The 15,503-nt window shown below is 50.8% G+C and overlaps 1 protein-coding gene across 1 annotated transcript in view; it reads right to left on the bottom strand.

The window, feature by feature from the left end:
• MYO18B (myosin XVIIIB) overlaps window positions 1-15,503 on the bottom strand; it is a 239,396-nt gene that overhangs the window by 105,499 nt on the left and 118,394 nt on the right. The window contains 6 exon segments of the mRNA XM_052654574.1: window positions 3,258-3,458; window positions 4,297-4,420; window positions 7,576-7,730; window positions 10,041-10,165; window positions 14,413-14,521; window positions 14,796-14,915. Of these exon segments, the coding sequence (XP_052510534.1) occupies window positions 3,258-3,458; window positions 4,297-4,420; window positions 7,576-7,730; window positions 10,041-10,165; window positions 14,413-14,521; window positions 14,796-14,915 (834 nt within the window).

Raw genomic sequence — 15,503 nt, 5'->3', positions numbered from 1 at the left:
CAGAGGGCCAGACCGCAGGAGCAATCAGGACCTGACCGTCTGCCCTGCACCTCGCAGCAAGCTTCCAGGAGGCCACAACTGCTGCCCCTGACAAGGACATTCAGCCGAGAAAAAAACAACGGTGGTCTTTTCAAATGCTGATGATACTCTCCACGACGTAGGACCATAGTGAAGAGGAAAAAGAACTGAAAGCATCAGAGCCCCGTTAAGAATTCCCGGCAGAAAGCAGGCTCACTTTAAATGCCAACTTCCTTCCCTGCTGCCTTTAAAATGACAAGAGGTTATAGGGAGATAATCCAAAATGAGGAGCTTAAGCAAGTAAATATAATATTCCTGTTTCATTTTTTTTCTAGCCTCTTGGATACTCCTGACATATGCAATACCATTTATGTCAAGCTTATGTGAGTTAACATAAAATTTCCTGGAAAAAGTGTTATGTTGTAATCAATAAATATCTCCTAGATGTCTACAATAACCCAGAGCAGTACAAGGTGATGGGCAAGGCTGAAGATGAATGAGAAGATGAATGAGGGGTTGAGTCAGCTTCCTAGGTAAGCTGGGAAGGGAGGGGGGCTGGGCAGCTGCCTTCAGCCCTCTGGGTCCTTGAGGTCAAGGTGGCACATTTCTGCTTCCCAAGCACACAGTGGTCCCCTGGTGGCATCTCCCAGAGTTAACTTTCCAAAGTGCTTGTTTTATATTTTTAAAGAGTGCTTTTAAAAAAATTTATTTATTTATTTTGTTTATTTTGCTGTGCTGTGTCTTAGTTGCAGGATGTGGGATCTAGTTCCCTGACCAGGGACTGAATCTGGGCCCTCCACACTGGGAGCAAGAGTCTTAACTGCTGAACAACCAAGGGAATCCCACTCTCTTTACTCCTGACTCTGGGCTGCTGTGTAACCCTGTTCTGTCCTCTACATCCCTGAACGACCTGCCCAGATGGCCCACCTCCATCATGAACCTTCACAGATTCACAGCTGGGGTTGGAGGAAGGCTGGGGGTGGAAAAGACTGACAAGACTCTGTACAGTTGAGGAGACTGAAGTCTAGAGAAAACAGGGGGCTCGCCAAATGTCCACAGACCCCATCTGCATGGGACCATCTTGCAGCTCCTCAGATGCCATGTGACACCCCTGCCTCTATGCCTTTGCGCGGGCCATTCCCCTGCCTGGAACTCTCCCGGTCAGCCAACTCAGGCTCGTCCTTCAGCTTTCAGCTTCAGTAAATGTTACTTCCTCCAGGAAGCCTTCCCTGACTACTCCAAATCTGGTCCCCAAACCAGACCTGCAGGTTACACCTTCCCATAACACTCAACATGACTCTAACCTTCAAGAGGGTCGACACCACATCGTCTTGTTTATAGCTACACCCCTAGCATCCATCCAGTGCTTGACACACAGTAGGTGCTTAATAAACACAGGTTTGATGGACTAAGCAAGGAAGCTCTGTTTTTCTCAACCTCTCCAGATTGTCCCCACACTTGCCACACCCAAGTCTCAATGCTCAGCAGATTCCATCCGGATGGAGCAGGGACGAGTGAGAAGTAAGGCCAGCACCCGGGCCTATCCCTGACCACCCTCACTCCCCAACCTGCCTTCACCAGAGCAGCTCAGAGTTTATCTGCTCTATGTATTCATGCTGGCTGGTCAAATATTCTTGAAAAAGGAGTTCCAATCTTAAAACCATTTCAAAATAATTACCCCTTCTGAAGTCCCATACGGGAAACTGTTTTAGAACTAAGCATTAAGAAAAGCCTTGCTTCTCCTTGAAAACTTGGCTTATTTTTATCTTGCTGCTGCTGCTAAGTGGCTTCAGTCGTGCACGACTCTGTGTGACCCCATAGAGAGCAGCCCACCAGGCTCCCCCGTCCCTGGGATTCTCCAGGCAAGAACAGTAGAGTGGGTTGCCATTTCCTTCTCCAATGCATGAAAGTGAAAAGTGAAAGTGAAATCGCTCAGTCGTGTCTGACTCTTAGAGACCCCAGGGACTGTAGCCCACCAGGCCCCTCCATCCATGGGATTTTCCAGGCAAGAGTACTGGAGTGGGGTACCATTGCCTTCTCCAAGATTTTTATCTTGGGGATGATAAAAAGCATGTGAGTCACATTTCCCTTTTCTCTCTGGCCACCAGGAATTTGCAAGCTGAAACTACTGAGTGTGTGAGAGTATATGTTCTGCTTGTCTGCATATTAATTCACTCTTCCTTAGCACTGGTTTTTAATTTTTGTTTTCCTAGTTTGGCTTGTTTTATTTCTTTTTCTATTTTACCACACATACATCTTATAAGATTCCTTGAGTTCTGTGTGGAATGACTTGGGCATATAAACAAACAAGCAGACATCAGAACGTGCATCGGATGCTTCATCGAGGGGCTGGCACAAGAGTCTTGGGGTGCGTGCGTGTTGGTCGCTCAGTCGTGTCCGACTCTGTGACTCTATGGACTGTAGCCCGCCAGGCTCCTCTGTCCACGGGATTCTCCAGGCAAGAATACTGGAGTGGGTAGCCATTCCCTTCTCCAGGGGATCTGGAGTCCTTCCTTATTCCTCTTATTTTTCATTTTCCAAAAATCGGGGCTCCCACCTCCCTGGAGGCTGTGCACAACACAGGTGTGCGAAGCACTGCGGCATCAGAGGGCACAGGCTCCAAATCCTGTCCCTGCCGCTTTTTCTATTTCTGAGCCTCGGCTTCCACATTTGTAGAGTAGAGGAAACCTCAGCATACAGACTTCATGTGGAGCTTCATGAGATGATATGTGAGGAGAGCTTAGGACTGAGACTGGTACCCAGACAGTGCTGAATACCAGACACAGGGTCAGCACTTATTTATTGAGTACCAGCTCTGTACCTGGCCTCATCAGGGGATGCCCTGACAAGCAAGGTCAACCAAAAAGTCCTCCCACCCCCATAAAACACATATCCTAGTGGGGAGAAGAGCGTTGAGCACATTTTGGGAAACAGTGTCACACGTGACGGTGGGTGCTGTGCAGGTGAGAGAAAGCGAATGTGGAGCTGGGGTGGGGCTGTTTTTGAGGAGGAGATCAGGTTGAGCTTCTTGGAGGAGGTGCCAATGGCGCTTGCAGGATGGTCGGAGGGGGGCTCCATGAGGAGTCTGAGTGCCAGGCTTAGGGGTTCTGAGGTTCTCTCGGGTAATAGGGAGCCACAGAAGAATGAGGAGCAGCTGAGTGAGGTGGTGAATTTAAATACAACCTTCTGCCCCAGAGTCAGCATGGGGCAGGGCATTGCCCTGGACAGGACTTTCCCACCTGCTCCAGCTGCTTGATGGTGTTTTCCTGCTGGTTCTGGACTTTCTCGTGCTCGAGGGCGCTGGATTCCAGCTTCCAGAGCCTCTCCTTCAAGCCCGCAATGCAGTTCTCCCCCAGGGACGGTGACCTCAGCAGCTCCTGCTTCTGGGCCTGCAGCATCTCCACCTCCTGCTTCAGCTGCGAGCTTTCCTGCTCCTCTTGCTGCAGAGACAAAGTGGGCGGGGATGCAGGCTCACGTGACCACACTCCCGCCCCTGCCCCACCTCCGAGGACACCTCTAAGACCAGTGGGAGGGCACTTTCCCCTTTTCAGAGCAGCCCTCACCCACCACCTGGGCCTTGCAGCCCCTCGCTGTGCCCGCTGTGGGACCCCGAGGGCCCTCCTGGGACAGCTCAGACAGGCACGGGTGGGGAGTCGGTGGGAAGCAACACACTGGCCCCAGAGGTAGATCTCAAAGCACAAACAGGAGGTATTTGCCCCATCTGAAAGCTGTGCACCTGCCAAGGCTGGGCCGGAGATGTTGGAGCCGGGAAGCAAAGTGGCCGGAAGTGACTCCTCCAGGTTAGAAGGTTTGGGCATGACCATGAGGGAGTTGCACATCAGGCTCAGGGGCTCTCCCAGGTTAACGGGGAGCCACAGCAGGCTGAGGAGCAGCTGAGTGAGGTGAGGTGCCTGTGTCCCATTTTAATAAAATTCCTCTGAGCTGCAGCCTGCAAGGGGCAGGGCCCTGCCCCTACCTGGGTCTACAGCTAACTCCTCTGTGACAGACGGGCACCCAGGTGGGCACCTCGGAACACAGGGAGGTGCCTGGAGCAAGATCGTGAGGGACATGGAGCTAGCAAGGCCTGCTTATCCACCACCTGCCACTCCTGGTTTGCTGATGCAGGCGTGCTGGGCTCTGTGACTCTGGCGGGCTGACAGAGCAGGACAGTCACACACAGAGCTCTCTTCCCGGCACCACGTGCAGCGGGGGTGTGCGAGGGGTTTCCTGAGACCCAGCGACGGACAGCCTGGGTGGCGCCGTGCCCCCATGCCTCACCTTCAAGAGCTGCTGAAGCTTGCCCAGCTCGCACCGGACGCTGGTGTTCTCCTGGGCCACTTTCTCACGGAGGCCCTTCTCAAACACGCACTCCCCCAGGGCCTGGGCCAGCTGCGCGTCAAACCTGTCCAAGCAGAACACGGGTCATGGCACCCAGGGGTGGGGGGTGCGCCTGGGGCAGGGCAGGGGTGGGACTGGAGAGAAGCCGTTAGCTTGTTGAGAACTGCTAGAGAGAGACAGTATCAGATGATGGAGAGTTTGTGGATATGGGGGAGGTATACTGAACACCAGAGGGCAACTTTGAGGGTTTACGGTTTCCAGAAAAATACCAAACACTTATTTAAAATGTGATAAAAAATATAAGCAAATATAAGTTGGGTGAGAGGCGCTTCCTGGACTGGGCGTCATTTCCCACGGCTCTTTCAGCTTCTGTTGCTCTCATGGGCGAGGAGACCTGCAGAAGGCTCTGCCAAGCCTCAGGAAGATGCGACTCTGGTCAGTAAGATGTGGCTTTGGCCACCTGCTCCAGGGAACTGGGTGTGGCCAGGATGGCTGAACTGGGCACAGGGTTTCAGCCTTGGGGAGAAGAAGGTCTCCCTCGTTACGAGATCCTCCAATGTCCCTCAACAGTAGATGGTCAGTCAAAGCCTCATGACTCCAAAGAAAGCCAACTATCGATCATATGAGGGAGCCCTTGCTGTCGGAAGGGCCCAGGAGCTTTCTGATTGGCTCCTGGTGACATCATTCGAGAGGTGCTATTGGCTACCTCTGAATGGCAACATTGTGATGATGGTAATGGTCCGGCAGTTTTAAACCGCTTGGCTCTGAGCTGGGCTCCATGGAGTCCTCAGAGCAATTCAGCAGAAAACACATCTTAGCCATTTCACAGAAGAGAAGACAAGTTCAGAGGTGAAGTGAGTCAGCCAAAATCCCGAAGCGGGTCTGAGCCAGCTGCACCGCTGACTAAGGTGGTCTGCCATCCACCTGCTCAGGTGCTGCAGCAGGCAGGGAAAGACAGAGGGGGCCAGACAGTGATGGACATTTTCAAGGAGTCCTTCTGGGCCACCGGATGCCAGGGAATGCCTCCAACAGACCCTAACTCTTGGAACACACTGCCTGAACAACTGTCTGAGGCCAGACGAACTCAGTCACAGCCTTCACCCCACTAGGAGTGGGCCAGGGGTCCAGCCTCCCACAGCTCCAGCACAGTCCTTATCCCTAGGGGCGCTCCACCGGCCCTCGAAACTGAGCTTTGCAACCCATGTGTAACCATGGCAACTGGGCCACTCTGAACTGAGAGGCCAAGGTGGGGGCAGGGAACCTCAACAGCATAGAGACAACCCTCCACCCAGAGCCCAGCCAACTACGGAAGCAGTTGTATTGACCCTTTGATTAAACATAAAGAGGTATGAGGAAGTATGGCTAACTTCTCCATCTCTCCCTCACTACAGGCATGCTACCTGAATTTCCACCATGAGAGACTTCTACCTGCTCACGGGCTCCCGGCTAAAATACTAATCCACCTAGAAAGGTAATGGCTGCTATTTGCAATTAGCATCAAAACATACACTAACTTCTGCCAAGAGATGGTCAGGGCATAGAGGGCATCACAGGGCAGGTGAGTTTTAAGAAGAGATGCAAGTACGATGAAATGGGAACTCTTCGGGGGCCATTATCTGGAATGAAGGATTCTGTCCAAGGCGGGTGGGTGGTCACGGGAAACACCAGAGGGATGGAATTTTCTGGCTGCACAAACTCCAAGGGCAGAGTCCCCCTGCCACCCATCAGAAAGAGGAAATCCTCCTTAAGGCCTCTCAGAACAGGAGGAGAACCCACAGGTAAGGGCCAGGATTGTCACAGCTGGCAGAAACCTCCAGGATGATGGAATTCTATCTCTCGATTAACTGATGGCATCTGTCGGAGACAGTCTTCAGCACCAGGTGGGTCTGCTTAACTTCGAGGACAGCTCTGAAACGTCAGTCACCGTCTGGCTCAGAGAGGTAGTGCTACCTGACAAGGTCACACAGCAAACGAGCAAGGTGGGACGAAGCCATTTTCCCTGCTTCAAGGACAAGGTGTAGCCAGAGCATGCATGGGAAGGTGGAAAAGGGAAGAGTTAGCTATCAGCCAGAAAAAAAAACAAACTTCTCTCATCTAGGGAGGCATTCTAATAACTCCCCAAAGAACTTTTCTTTTTTTTAATGAAGAAGCCAGTTCAGAAAAGCTCAAAGATAAATGAGACATATTTAATGCAGATCAAATTCAAAACCGGTACCACTCCCATGGAAATGTAATTCGGCTGGCTACCTCTTGGAAAAAAGGCGTTCTTGGCAAAAATCATGTCCTGGCACAGAGCAAGGTTTTTCTGTGTTTTCAACTGGGACCTTCTAAAAGAAGCTGTTTCATCTGTTCGCCTCCTAAGAAGTCTCCAGTAGGGCTTGTCTGGCTCAGAACAGGGCCCCTGCACACGTTTACCCTCACCAGGTAAGCTGAAGAACTAGACACAGCCAAGGAGTCCAGGGATGAAGGCATCCCAGGATATGAGGTTCCACGTACGGAGACTTGTGAGAGAGACCTGAGCGCCAGTCTAGGCTCCTAGATGAGGAAAGCAAGCGCCGAAACCAGTGTGCGGATTCAAGACTGGCGTCTTATTCATGCACAGAGCTCAGATCCCGCCAGAACTGCTCATGTGAGCTGAGAGTCTAAACTTTAAATGGAAAGGGCAGTGACTCAAGTTTTTGGCCGTCTCCGCACTTTCACCAGTGGGGATGGGAACCAGCCCCTAGCCCTGGGCGGGATCTACCAGCTGCATCATCTAGTTCCACCGCAAGAGGGCGCTCCACCTGAGGAGCAGAATCCTCCCCTCAGGGGAGAAAGGCTGAAGGACTTGCCCAAGGTCACACAACGGCAAAGAGGCACAGCTGGGACTTGAGCCAGCACTGAACCCCTATCTGCCAGGCTAGGCTGACTCTGCCTCCACAACACAGCCTTCACTCTTAGTGGGGATGCTGAGGCTCAGAGAGGCCAAGAAAGCCCGCCAAGCTTACGTGGGCGGCTGGCAATAGAGCTGAGACTGGATAACAGAGAAGAATGATTTCTTGCTGGATTCTTGGGAGAACCACACAGCAATGCGTGGGGAGGGATGGGGCGAGAGAGGGCAGAACTAGGAGGCTGAGCTCCAGGGATGAAGAGCCCTGACTGGAGTGACGGGGTTTCAGAGGAGCATCCGGAGACCCCAGCACCCAGGCAGCCCACCCGAGCGCCCAGGTCCCGACTCACTTCTTCTGCTTCTTCTCCAGGTCGTGGTTTCGACTCTGCTGGCTCTCCAGCAGGAAGCGCGTGTCCTCCAGGTCGCAGGTCAGAAGGTGGCACCTCCTCTTGAGCTGCTGGGCTATCCTCTGGGCTCCCTCGTAGGCCCTCTGCAGCTCCGCGAGCTGTGGGAGGGGCAGAAGGAATCAGCCCGCCCGTCAGCACTGACCGGGCCCCTACTTTCCAGCTGAAGCAGCTGCCGCTCCCAGCGTGAGTCTAACAGGAAGAGATCAGGTTCTGGGCCGGAGCGACCCGGTCCTGACCACTTGCCACCTGCATCAGTGTGGGGAGCTATTTCTCTGAGCTTGTTTGGGGGTAATATGGGGGGCAGTGTCTGTCATTCTCTGAGGGTTTTTAATTTTCCTCAATACTCCTCTGGCCAGCAGATTCTGAACATGCCCTGCCCAACTCGACAGCCCCTGGAGGACCATGTATAATTGATACCCCCGCTGGCTGCCTCATCTGGGAGATGTGTGTGGACTAGCTGAGAAGCAGCCAGAACAGTTTGGAGGAATTCTGACCAGGAGACCCACGGGATCGGCTCTCAGCAGCACTTTAGATGGACTGACTCACACAGGAACGCACGCGGCTGCAGACAAACAGAAAAGCCATGGCTCTTGCGTCTTCCTCCAGGAAACACCCTCCCAAATGTCCTAGTTTAGATCTGGGAGAGAGCGCAACTTGGCACACTCGCTTTGAAGAAATGGGCTCATTAAAGAATTCCTTTAAATAAGCAAAACGCCGAGTTAATGAAGCCTGTAATTCTAAATTCAGTATTTGAAGGCAAATGGGATGTTTTCTTATATTCCGCTGTTCAGAAAAAGGTTGCAGTTTTATTACTTTTTAATGTAGCATGAATATCCCTCCTTCCTTGGGGAGGCTGACCCAACTGGATAATTCATTATGAAAGAGCTGGGCTGTTCCCAGGTGGCTGTCCCTTGGCTGGTTATCTACAGCCTGGATGTCTCCTGAGGATCACGATACAATGTCCACCTTGAAAGTGACCGCTAAAACCATCGCCAGGGAGCCTCACTTCCGCTGTTTATAAAATCCCATGAGATCTCACCCTGGCCCACTTCTGCGGGATGATTTCATGATACTCTTTGCTCACAGTGAGGAGATACATAAATAATAATGGGACAGGAAATATGACCTCAACTTTTATGGTGCTTACATCTACTGAGGGACACCAAGAAGTAAGCAGATAATAACAATACAGCACAATGAGGCTTTTATCTGGGGAAATAAATCAGGGGCAATCTCCCCAATCTGTGTCAGGGAAGACTTTCTGGGGGGAAGGATATTTAAGCTGAGAATGTAAGGTTTGTCGGAGATATCTAGGTAGGGAAGAGAAAGAGTGTTCTAGGAAAAGGAAAGAGCACACGCAAAGACCCAGAGGTGAGAAAGAATAAGCCTTTCTTGAAAGAGGCGGGGTGGGGAAAACCAGTGCAATGGAACAGAATAGAGTCCAGAAACAGACCCACAGAAATATTGTTGGTTGATCTTTTACAAAGGGGCAAATGCTATATAGTGGATGGAGGCTTTTAGACAAATGGTGAGGAAACAACTGGTCATTCACAAGCAAAAAAAAAAAAATCTAGACACAGATTTTACACAAAAATTAACTCAAAATGGATCATAGATGTAAATATAAAATGCAAAACTATAAAGCTCCTGGAAGATAACATAGTAGAAAACCTTGATGACCTTGGATTTGGCAATGACTTTTTAGATATAACACCAGAGGCTGCTGCTGCTGCTAAGTCACTTCAGTCATGTCCGACTCTGTGCGAGCCCAGAGACGGCAGCCCACCAAGCTCCCCTGTCCCTGGGATTCTCTAGGCAAGAACACTGGAGTGGGTTGCCATTTCCTTCTCCAACGCATGAAAGTGAAAAGTGAAACTGAAGTCGCTCAGTTGTGTCTGACTCTTCGCGACCCCATGGACTGCAGCCTACCAGGGTCCTCCGCCCATGGGATTTGCCAGGCAAGAGTACTGGAGTGGGGTGCCATTGCCTTCTCCAACACCAGAGGCATGACCCATGAAAAAGAGAATTTATAAGCTGGATTTTATTAAAGCTAAACATTTCTACTTTGCAAAGGACACTTTCAAGAAAATGAAAAACCAAAGACAGGAAGAAAACATCTGCAAAAGACATACCCGATAAAGAACTTATCCAAAATATACCAGAAAATCAGAAAACAAACAACTCAATGTAAAAACAGGCTAAAGACCTTAACAGACACTGTGACAAAGAGGAGACCTGCTGCCCACACGCCACAGCGACCTCCACGTGTGGCGTCAGCGGAGGTGGAAGCATATGAAACAGGTGATGCCCTCTCTCCCTTTTCGGGTTCAGTCAACACCTGGATGCGGGAGGCGAGACCCTGCCCTATTTCTGCGACCCTGATGACCCAGACTATCTTCCCCCCTTACCTTCTGCTCCAGCTCATTCCTAGATGCCAGCTCTGACTCCAGCCTCTCCTCCGACTGCTGGAGACGCTTCCTGAGGAACTCGTTCTCCATCTGAGCACAGTCGAGGCGCATCTGCCACTCGTCTGCTGTTTGACAGAGTCAGAGATACGTTAGGGAACTCGGTGAGCAGGGCGGTTCCCTCCCATCCTTAGCCCTTTGTGCACAATTTCACAGTATTAACAAAATTGAGGTTCGACCCTAGGCTTAGGATCTGGAAATCCCACATTAAGTCCAAGCTTAAAAACACCACTTTCTCCAGGCAGCCTTCCCTGACTACATCCAGGTGTTGAACATTATTGACCACTCACTGTTTTAAGCTTGCTCATTTACAGGGCTCAGTTTCTCTACATGTGTGCATATACCTTCCCCCTATGGAAATTCCATAATTTTTGAGGGTAGAGGAGCTGTTTTATATATTTGTGGTTTCTCTACACCCTCTAGAAGAGTCCCCTACACACGGATGTTTCCCGTGTGGTAAAACAAGTTTACCAGCTGGCCAATCTACTGGCCATTCACACTGGGTGACAGAGTACATCATCAGTGATGGTTGAATTAATTAACAAATAAATCAACGAACAATAACTAAAGTGTCTACTATGCAAAGAGCAACAGAGACCCTGGTTGCAACATGTCTCTATGTAATAATTAAACAATCCCTTGATTTGGTAAAATTTTCCAAAAAAAAGTCATTTACTGGTGGTGATGAAAACTCGCTGAATAGAACAGGCTACATGAGGTTGTGACAGCTTATTTTCTGAGTGAATAAAAGAGTAACATTGTTTAAGGTAATAGAGATGTGGAAAACATTGTACAAATGGACAGTGTAAGATAGAGACCATCCATCCATCATCCATCCAAATATCACCCATCCATCCATCCATCCATCCTCCCAGCATCCATCTTTCCATCATCCAGCCACCATCCATCCATCACCCATCCACCCATCCATCCACCCACCTATCATCCATCCATCATCCATTCATCCACCCAACATCCATCAATCCATCACCCACCCATCATCCATCCATCCATCCACCTATCCATCATATATCCATCATCCATCCATCCATCATCCATTGTTCCATCTACCTTCCATCCAACCAAATACACTACATACCAGGCACAAGAGATCATGAAATGAATAAGAAACCATTCTATCTTCCAGAAGAATTCACTTGTGGAGACAAACATGTAAAGTGAGCTTGAACAAAGCGTGACCAGGACTCTCATAAAGGAACTTAAGGAAGTTCAGAAGAGGACTCAAACTCATGAGGGAAGCAAACTTCTGTTTTGTTCACGACCGTATTCACATCCACAGGACTTACTATAATGCCTGCTGCTGCTGCTAAGTCACTTCAGTCGTGTCTGACTCTGTGTGACCCCATAGACAGCAGCCCACCAGGCTCCCCCGTTCCTGGGATTCTCCAGGCAAGAACACTGGAGTGGGTTGCCATTTCCTTCTCCAATGCATGAAAGTGAAAAGTGAAAGGGAAGTCGCTCAGTCGTGTCTGACTCTTTGCAACCCCATGGGCTGCAGCCCACCAGGCTCCTCCATTCATGGGATTTACCAGGCAAGAGTACTGGAGTGGGGTGCCATCGCCTTCTCCGACTACAATGCCTAGCATATCATAAATGCTCTGTAACTTTCACTTCAGAGGTGGCTGGGTGAGTGAATGGATCGATGGACAGATGGATGGCAGGACTGAGGTCTTCTCGGGGGTGATTCTCACATAACTAACCCAAACAGAAGGATGATATAATTGTAAAAAGTTAAAGCTTCTTCAAATTTCCATCAGGGTAAATAATATCATGGTAGGAAAAGAATCCTATCTCTCCATCAGGGGAAAAAAAAAATCTCAAGTGGCAAATGGCACAGCTTCAAAAAGGAAAGGGCAGCAGAAAGGATTTCTGGGGTGGCCAGTGTGCTGTGTGCTCCAGAGAGGGGCGTGAGTGGGCGCCGCAGACAGCTGAGGACATGCTCCACCACCCCAGGCCAGGTGCCGCCTCCAGCCTCCTCCCCATGGGCGCCATTCTTCACATACGTGTCAGTGAGCCCTTCATTTTCCAGTACCATTTTCCTGGGCCTCCCTGGCCTCCCACTGACATTGCAAGTCTCTGGACAGCAAGGCCCAACTAAAATTCTTCTACAACCCTTGCCCCAGAGTCCAGCTCAGTGCTGAATACATTCCATGAGAGGTTCTCTTTAAAGATTTCACCACGCATAGTTGAGAAAGCATATATATTTTCAATAATTTCTACCCCAGCTTGATCCACAGGGGAGGTTATGGCAGCATTGCAGTGGTGTAATTAAAGTGTTTTATTGCTTCTTTCAACTTTCCTATGTCATAGACATCTTCTATAATGAGTACGTACTACTTTCATAATCAAAAACAAAATACTTGTGGATTGGCTTCCTGGAATAAGCATCCTGAGCTGGAAGCCTGCGCAGCACTGTGACTAATGTGCTCCTGAGCTCAGCGCATTTCCCCCTCAGCCGACTCCCGTATCTCTGCACAGGAAGACAAATGGCCGGGGAGCATCGTTCAAACATAAATCACCATCAGGATGAAACCGGGGCTGCCGTTCTTCTGGGGAACCTGTGCCGGTTCTGGGCAAACAGGTTCCCTTCTCCCTGAGCAGGCCCCACCTTGCTGGGGCTCGGGTACCTGAGACTCTCAGACTCCTCGGGATGAACCTCCCTGGCAAACGCCTGCCCTGCGGGTAGCCGGGATGAGAGATGCCAGGAGTGGAGTAGGGAGCCAATATGCCTTTCCCTCCTCCACCACCGCCTGACCTCGGCCCCTTCAAGTGTCCCTGACGTTTCTAGGGCATCGATTCTCTGGAGGCACTAGAGGAACGAGGACTATGTTTTATAAAGGCTGACAGACACACCAGGAAGCCTCCTCAGCTGACTCGTCTCGACTGGGGAGAGGAAATGACAGGGATGCCTCCTGCCCAGCCAGCCGTGAGATGTGTCTCCAGGCGACCAAGATGGGCACCACCAGGAACCCCTGGCTCCGCTGAGCACACCTTTCACTGGGCAAGTCACTCTGACTGCTAACCAAGTGCCTGACATCACTTCCAGATAGGGCCAGGAGTAGTCCCTGCTCCGCGGGTGATGAGCAGGAGTAAGGATCCCACTATTAGTGCTACTAGAAATAATAATAAAGCGAGCAACAACTATTCAGCATTCTGTACCATGCACGTGGCTAAACACCTTCCATTCATCATCTCTGTCTACAGCCATTTGAAAGATGAGGAAACCAAGGCGCGATAATTTCTTTGGCCAAAGTAATAGAGTCTAGATTCAAATCCAGAAATGCGATTTTATAGCTTTCACTTCCTAACCACTGAACTGAGTTCCTCAAAGTTTATACGGTTGTTTACTCGCTTAGTCGTGTCTGACTCTCTGCAACCCCATGGACTGCAGCACACCAGGCTTCCCTGTCCTTCACCATCTGCCGGAGTTCGCTCAAACTCATGTCCATTGAGTCGGTGATGCCATCCAACCATCTCAACCTCTGTTGCCCCCTTCTCCTCCTGCTTACAATCTTTCCCAGCATCAGGATATCTTCCAATGACCCTGGCTCACTGGAATTTAATAAAAATTTATATTATGAAAGTGAAAGTCGCTCAGTCATGTCCAGCTCTTTGCAACCCCATGGACTATACAGTCCATGGAATTCTCCAGGCCAGAATACTGGAGTTGGTAGCTTTCCCTTCTCCAGGGAACCTTCCTAACCCAAGGATTGAACCCAGGTGTCCTGCACTGCAGGCAGATTCTTTACCAGTTGAGCTTTCAGGGAAGCCCCAAAACTTATATTAAAATTACTCATATAAAAAAGATTCTTAAATAGGGGTGCCCTGCCCATCTACAGGGGATGACACAGGATGAGATGGGTGGACGGCATCACCAACTCGATGAACATGAGTTTGAAGCAAGCTCCAGGAGATGGTGAAGGACAGGGAAGCTTGACGTGCTGCAGTCCATGGAGTCTCAAAGAGCTGGACACAACTGAGTGACTGGACTGAACTGCCCATCTACAGAACCGCTATTTTTCCCATCATCCTCTGCATCATTAATGAACAGCGCCTGTCACACTGGTCATTCATTACCTTAGATAGGGTTGGCTTGCCTGTTTAATGCCTGCCTCTTGCACTGAACTGGACCCCCTAAGAAGGCAAGACCTGTTCCTGCTTTCTCTGCCAACACCTCAGCCCCTAGTGCAGCACCTAGAGCGCTGTAAGTGCTCCGTGCGTGTGAATGAATGAGTGAGAGAGAAGAGGAGAGCTCTTCCACCAGTGTCTGACCCCATGGTTCCCAAGGACTCACCTCCCCCAGTGTGACTCCTCTCCAAATCATTCAGCTGAATTTTCTGCTGGGCTTCCTCCAACCGCTTCTCCACTTCTCCTAGATTCTTCCGGACTTGCTCATACTTGCTCTGGAAGAGAGGCCTCGAGGTTTCAAACGGGAGCTAAGACAGTGGCCATCTCACCCAAGGTGCAGGACTGGCCCTTATCCCCACCCCTACCCCCACACTCTTCACCCAGGACACCTCCAAGGCCAAGACTTGGGAAGACTCGGATGTCCCCCAGGACCCCCAGCATGGGAGTCAGTGAGCCTGTGCACCCCAGATATGAGTACAGCAGGGCAGGCCCGACCCTCCCGGCCACTCTTCTCTAGCACTCGCATCCCCAGCGCTCCCGACCACTCGCCTTTAGCTCCTGGACCTCCCGGGAGGCCCGCAGCCGCTCTGCCCGCTCACTCTCCAGCACCTGGCAGGCCACGTCCCCTTTGAAGCGCTCATCGGCCAGCTCTGTGGTCAGCTCAGCGATCTGGAGGGGGAGGGTTAAGGCAGGGTTACTCGCTGGGGCTGCCAACCCTTCTCCTCCCGCCCACGCTCCATGGGACCATCCTTGCACTGATACTAGGTCTTATTGCAAGGCGACCGTGCAGCGTAATAAGGTGGTTAAGAGCACAGGCGTCGGGATGTTATGGTCCTGGTGAGTTAGAATTCCTGGCCCAGCAGTCACTCTCTGTGTGACTCTCAGCCACACAGGATGCCTCTCCAATGCTCGGTTTTCTCCACTTTAGGAAGGAAGGGGACAGTGGATAGAATTGTTTAGAGAATTCAGTGAGATAATCCACACAGACCTTAGCACGGTGCCAAGCACACAGTAAATGCTCAGTTAACAATTATTCTAGTAGAAACTCTCCTTAGCCATCCTTCAGGAAGTCATTTCACTTGGCCAAACGGGCTTCCTTGGTAAGACGCACACTCACAGATGCCGACCTGCCCTGGGCGCTCTCGGCCAGGAAGCCTCTCGATGGCTCCCCAGGGCCCGCTGCCTCTACCAGGTTGCAGCCACACTGTCACAGTGTGTGCTCACAGCCTGTTTATTCCTCACATGCTCTTACGCAAT

The sequence above is a fragment of the Budorcas taxicolor genome, chromosome 17 (genome assembly GCF_023091745.1).
Source record: "Budorcas taxicolor isolate Tak-1 chromosome 17, Takin1.1, whole genome shotgun sequence".
Classification (NCBI taxonomy): domain Eukaryota; kingdom Metazoa; phylum Chordata; class Mammalia; order Artiodactyla; family Bovidae; genus Budorcas; species Budorcas taxicolor.
Note: the sequence above shows the minus strand (reverse complement) of the source record. Positions and strands in the feature narration are given on the sequence as shown.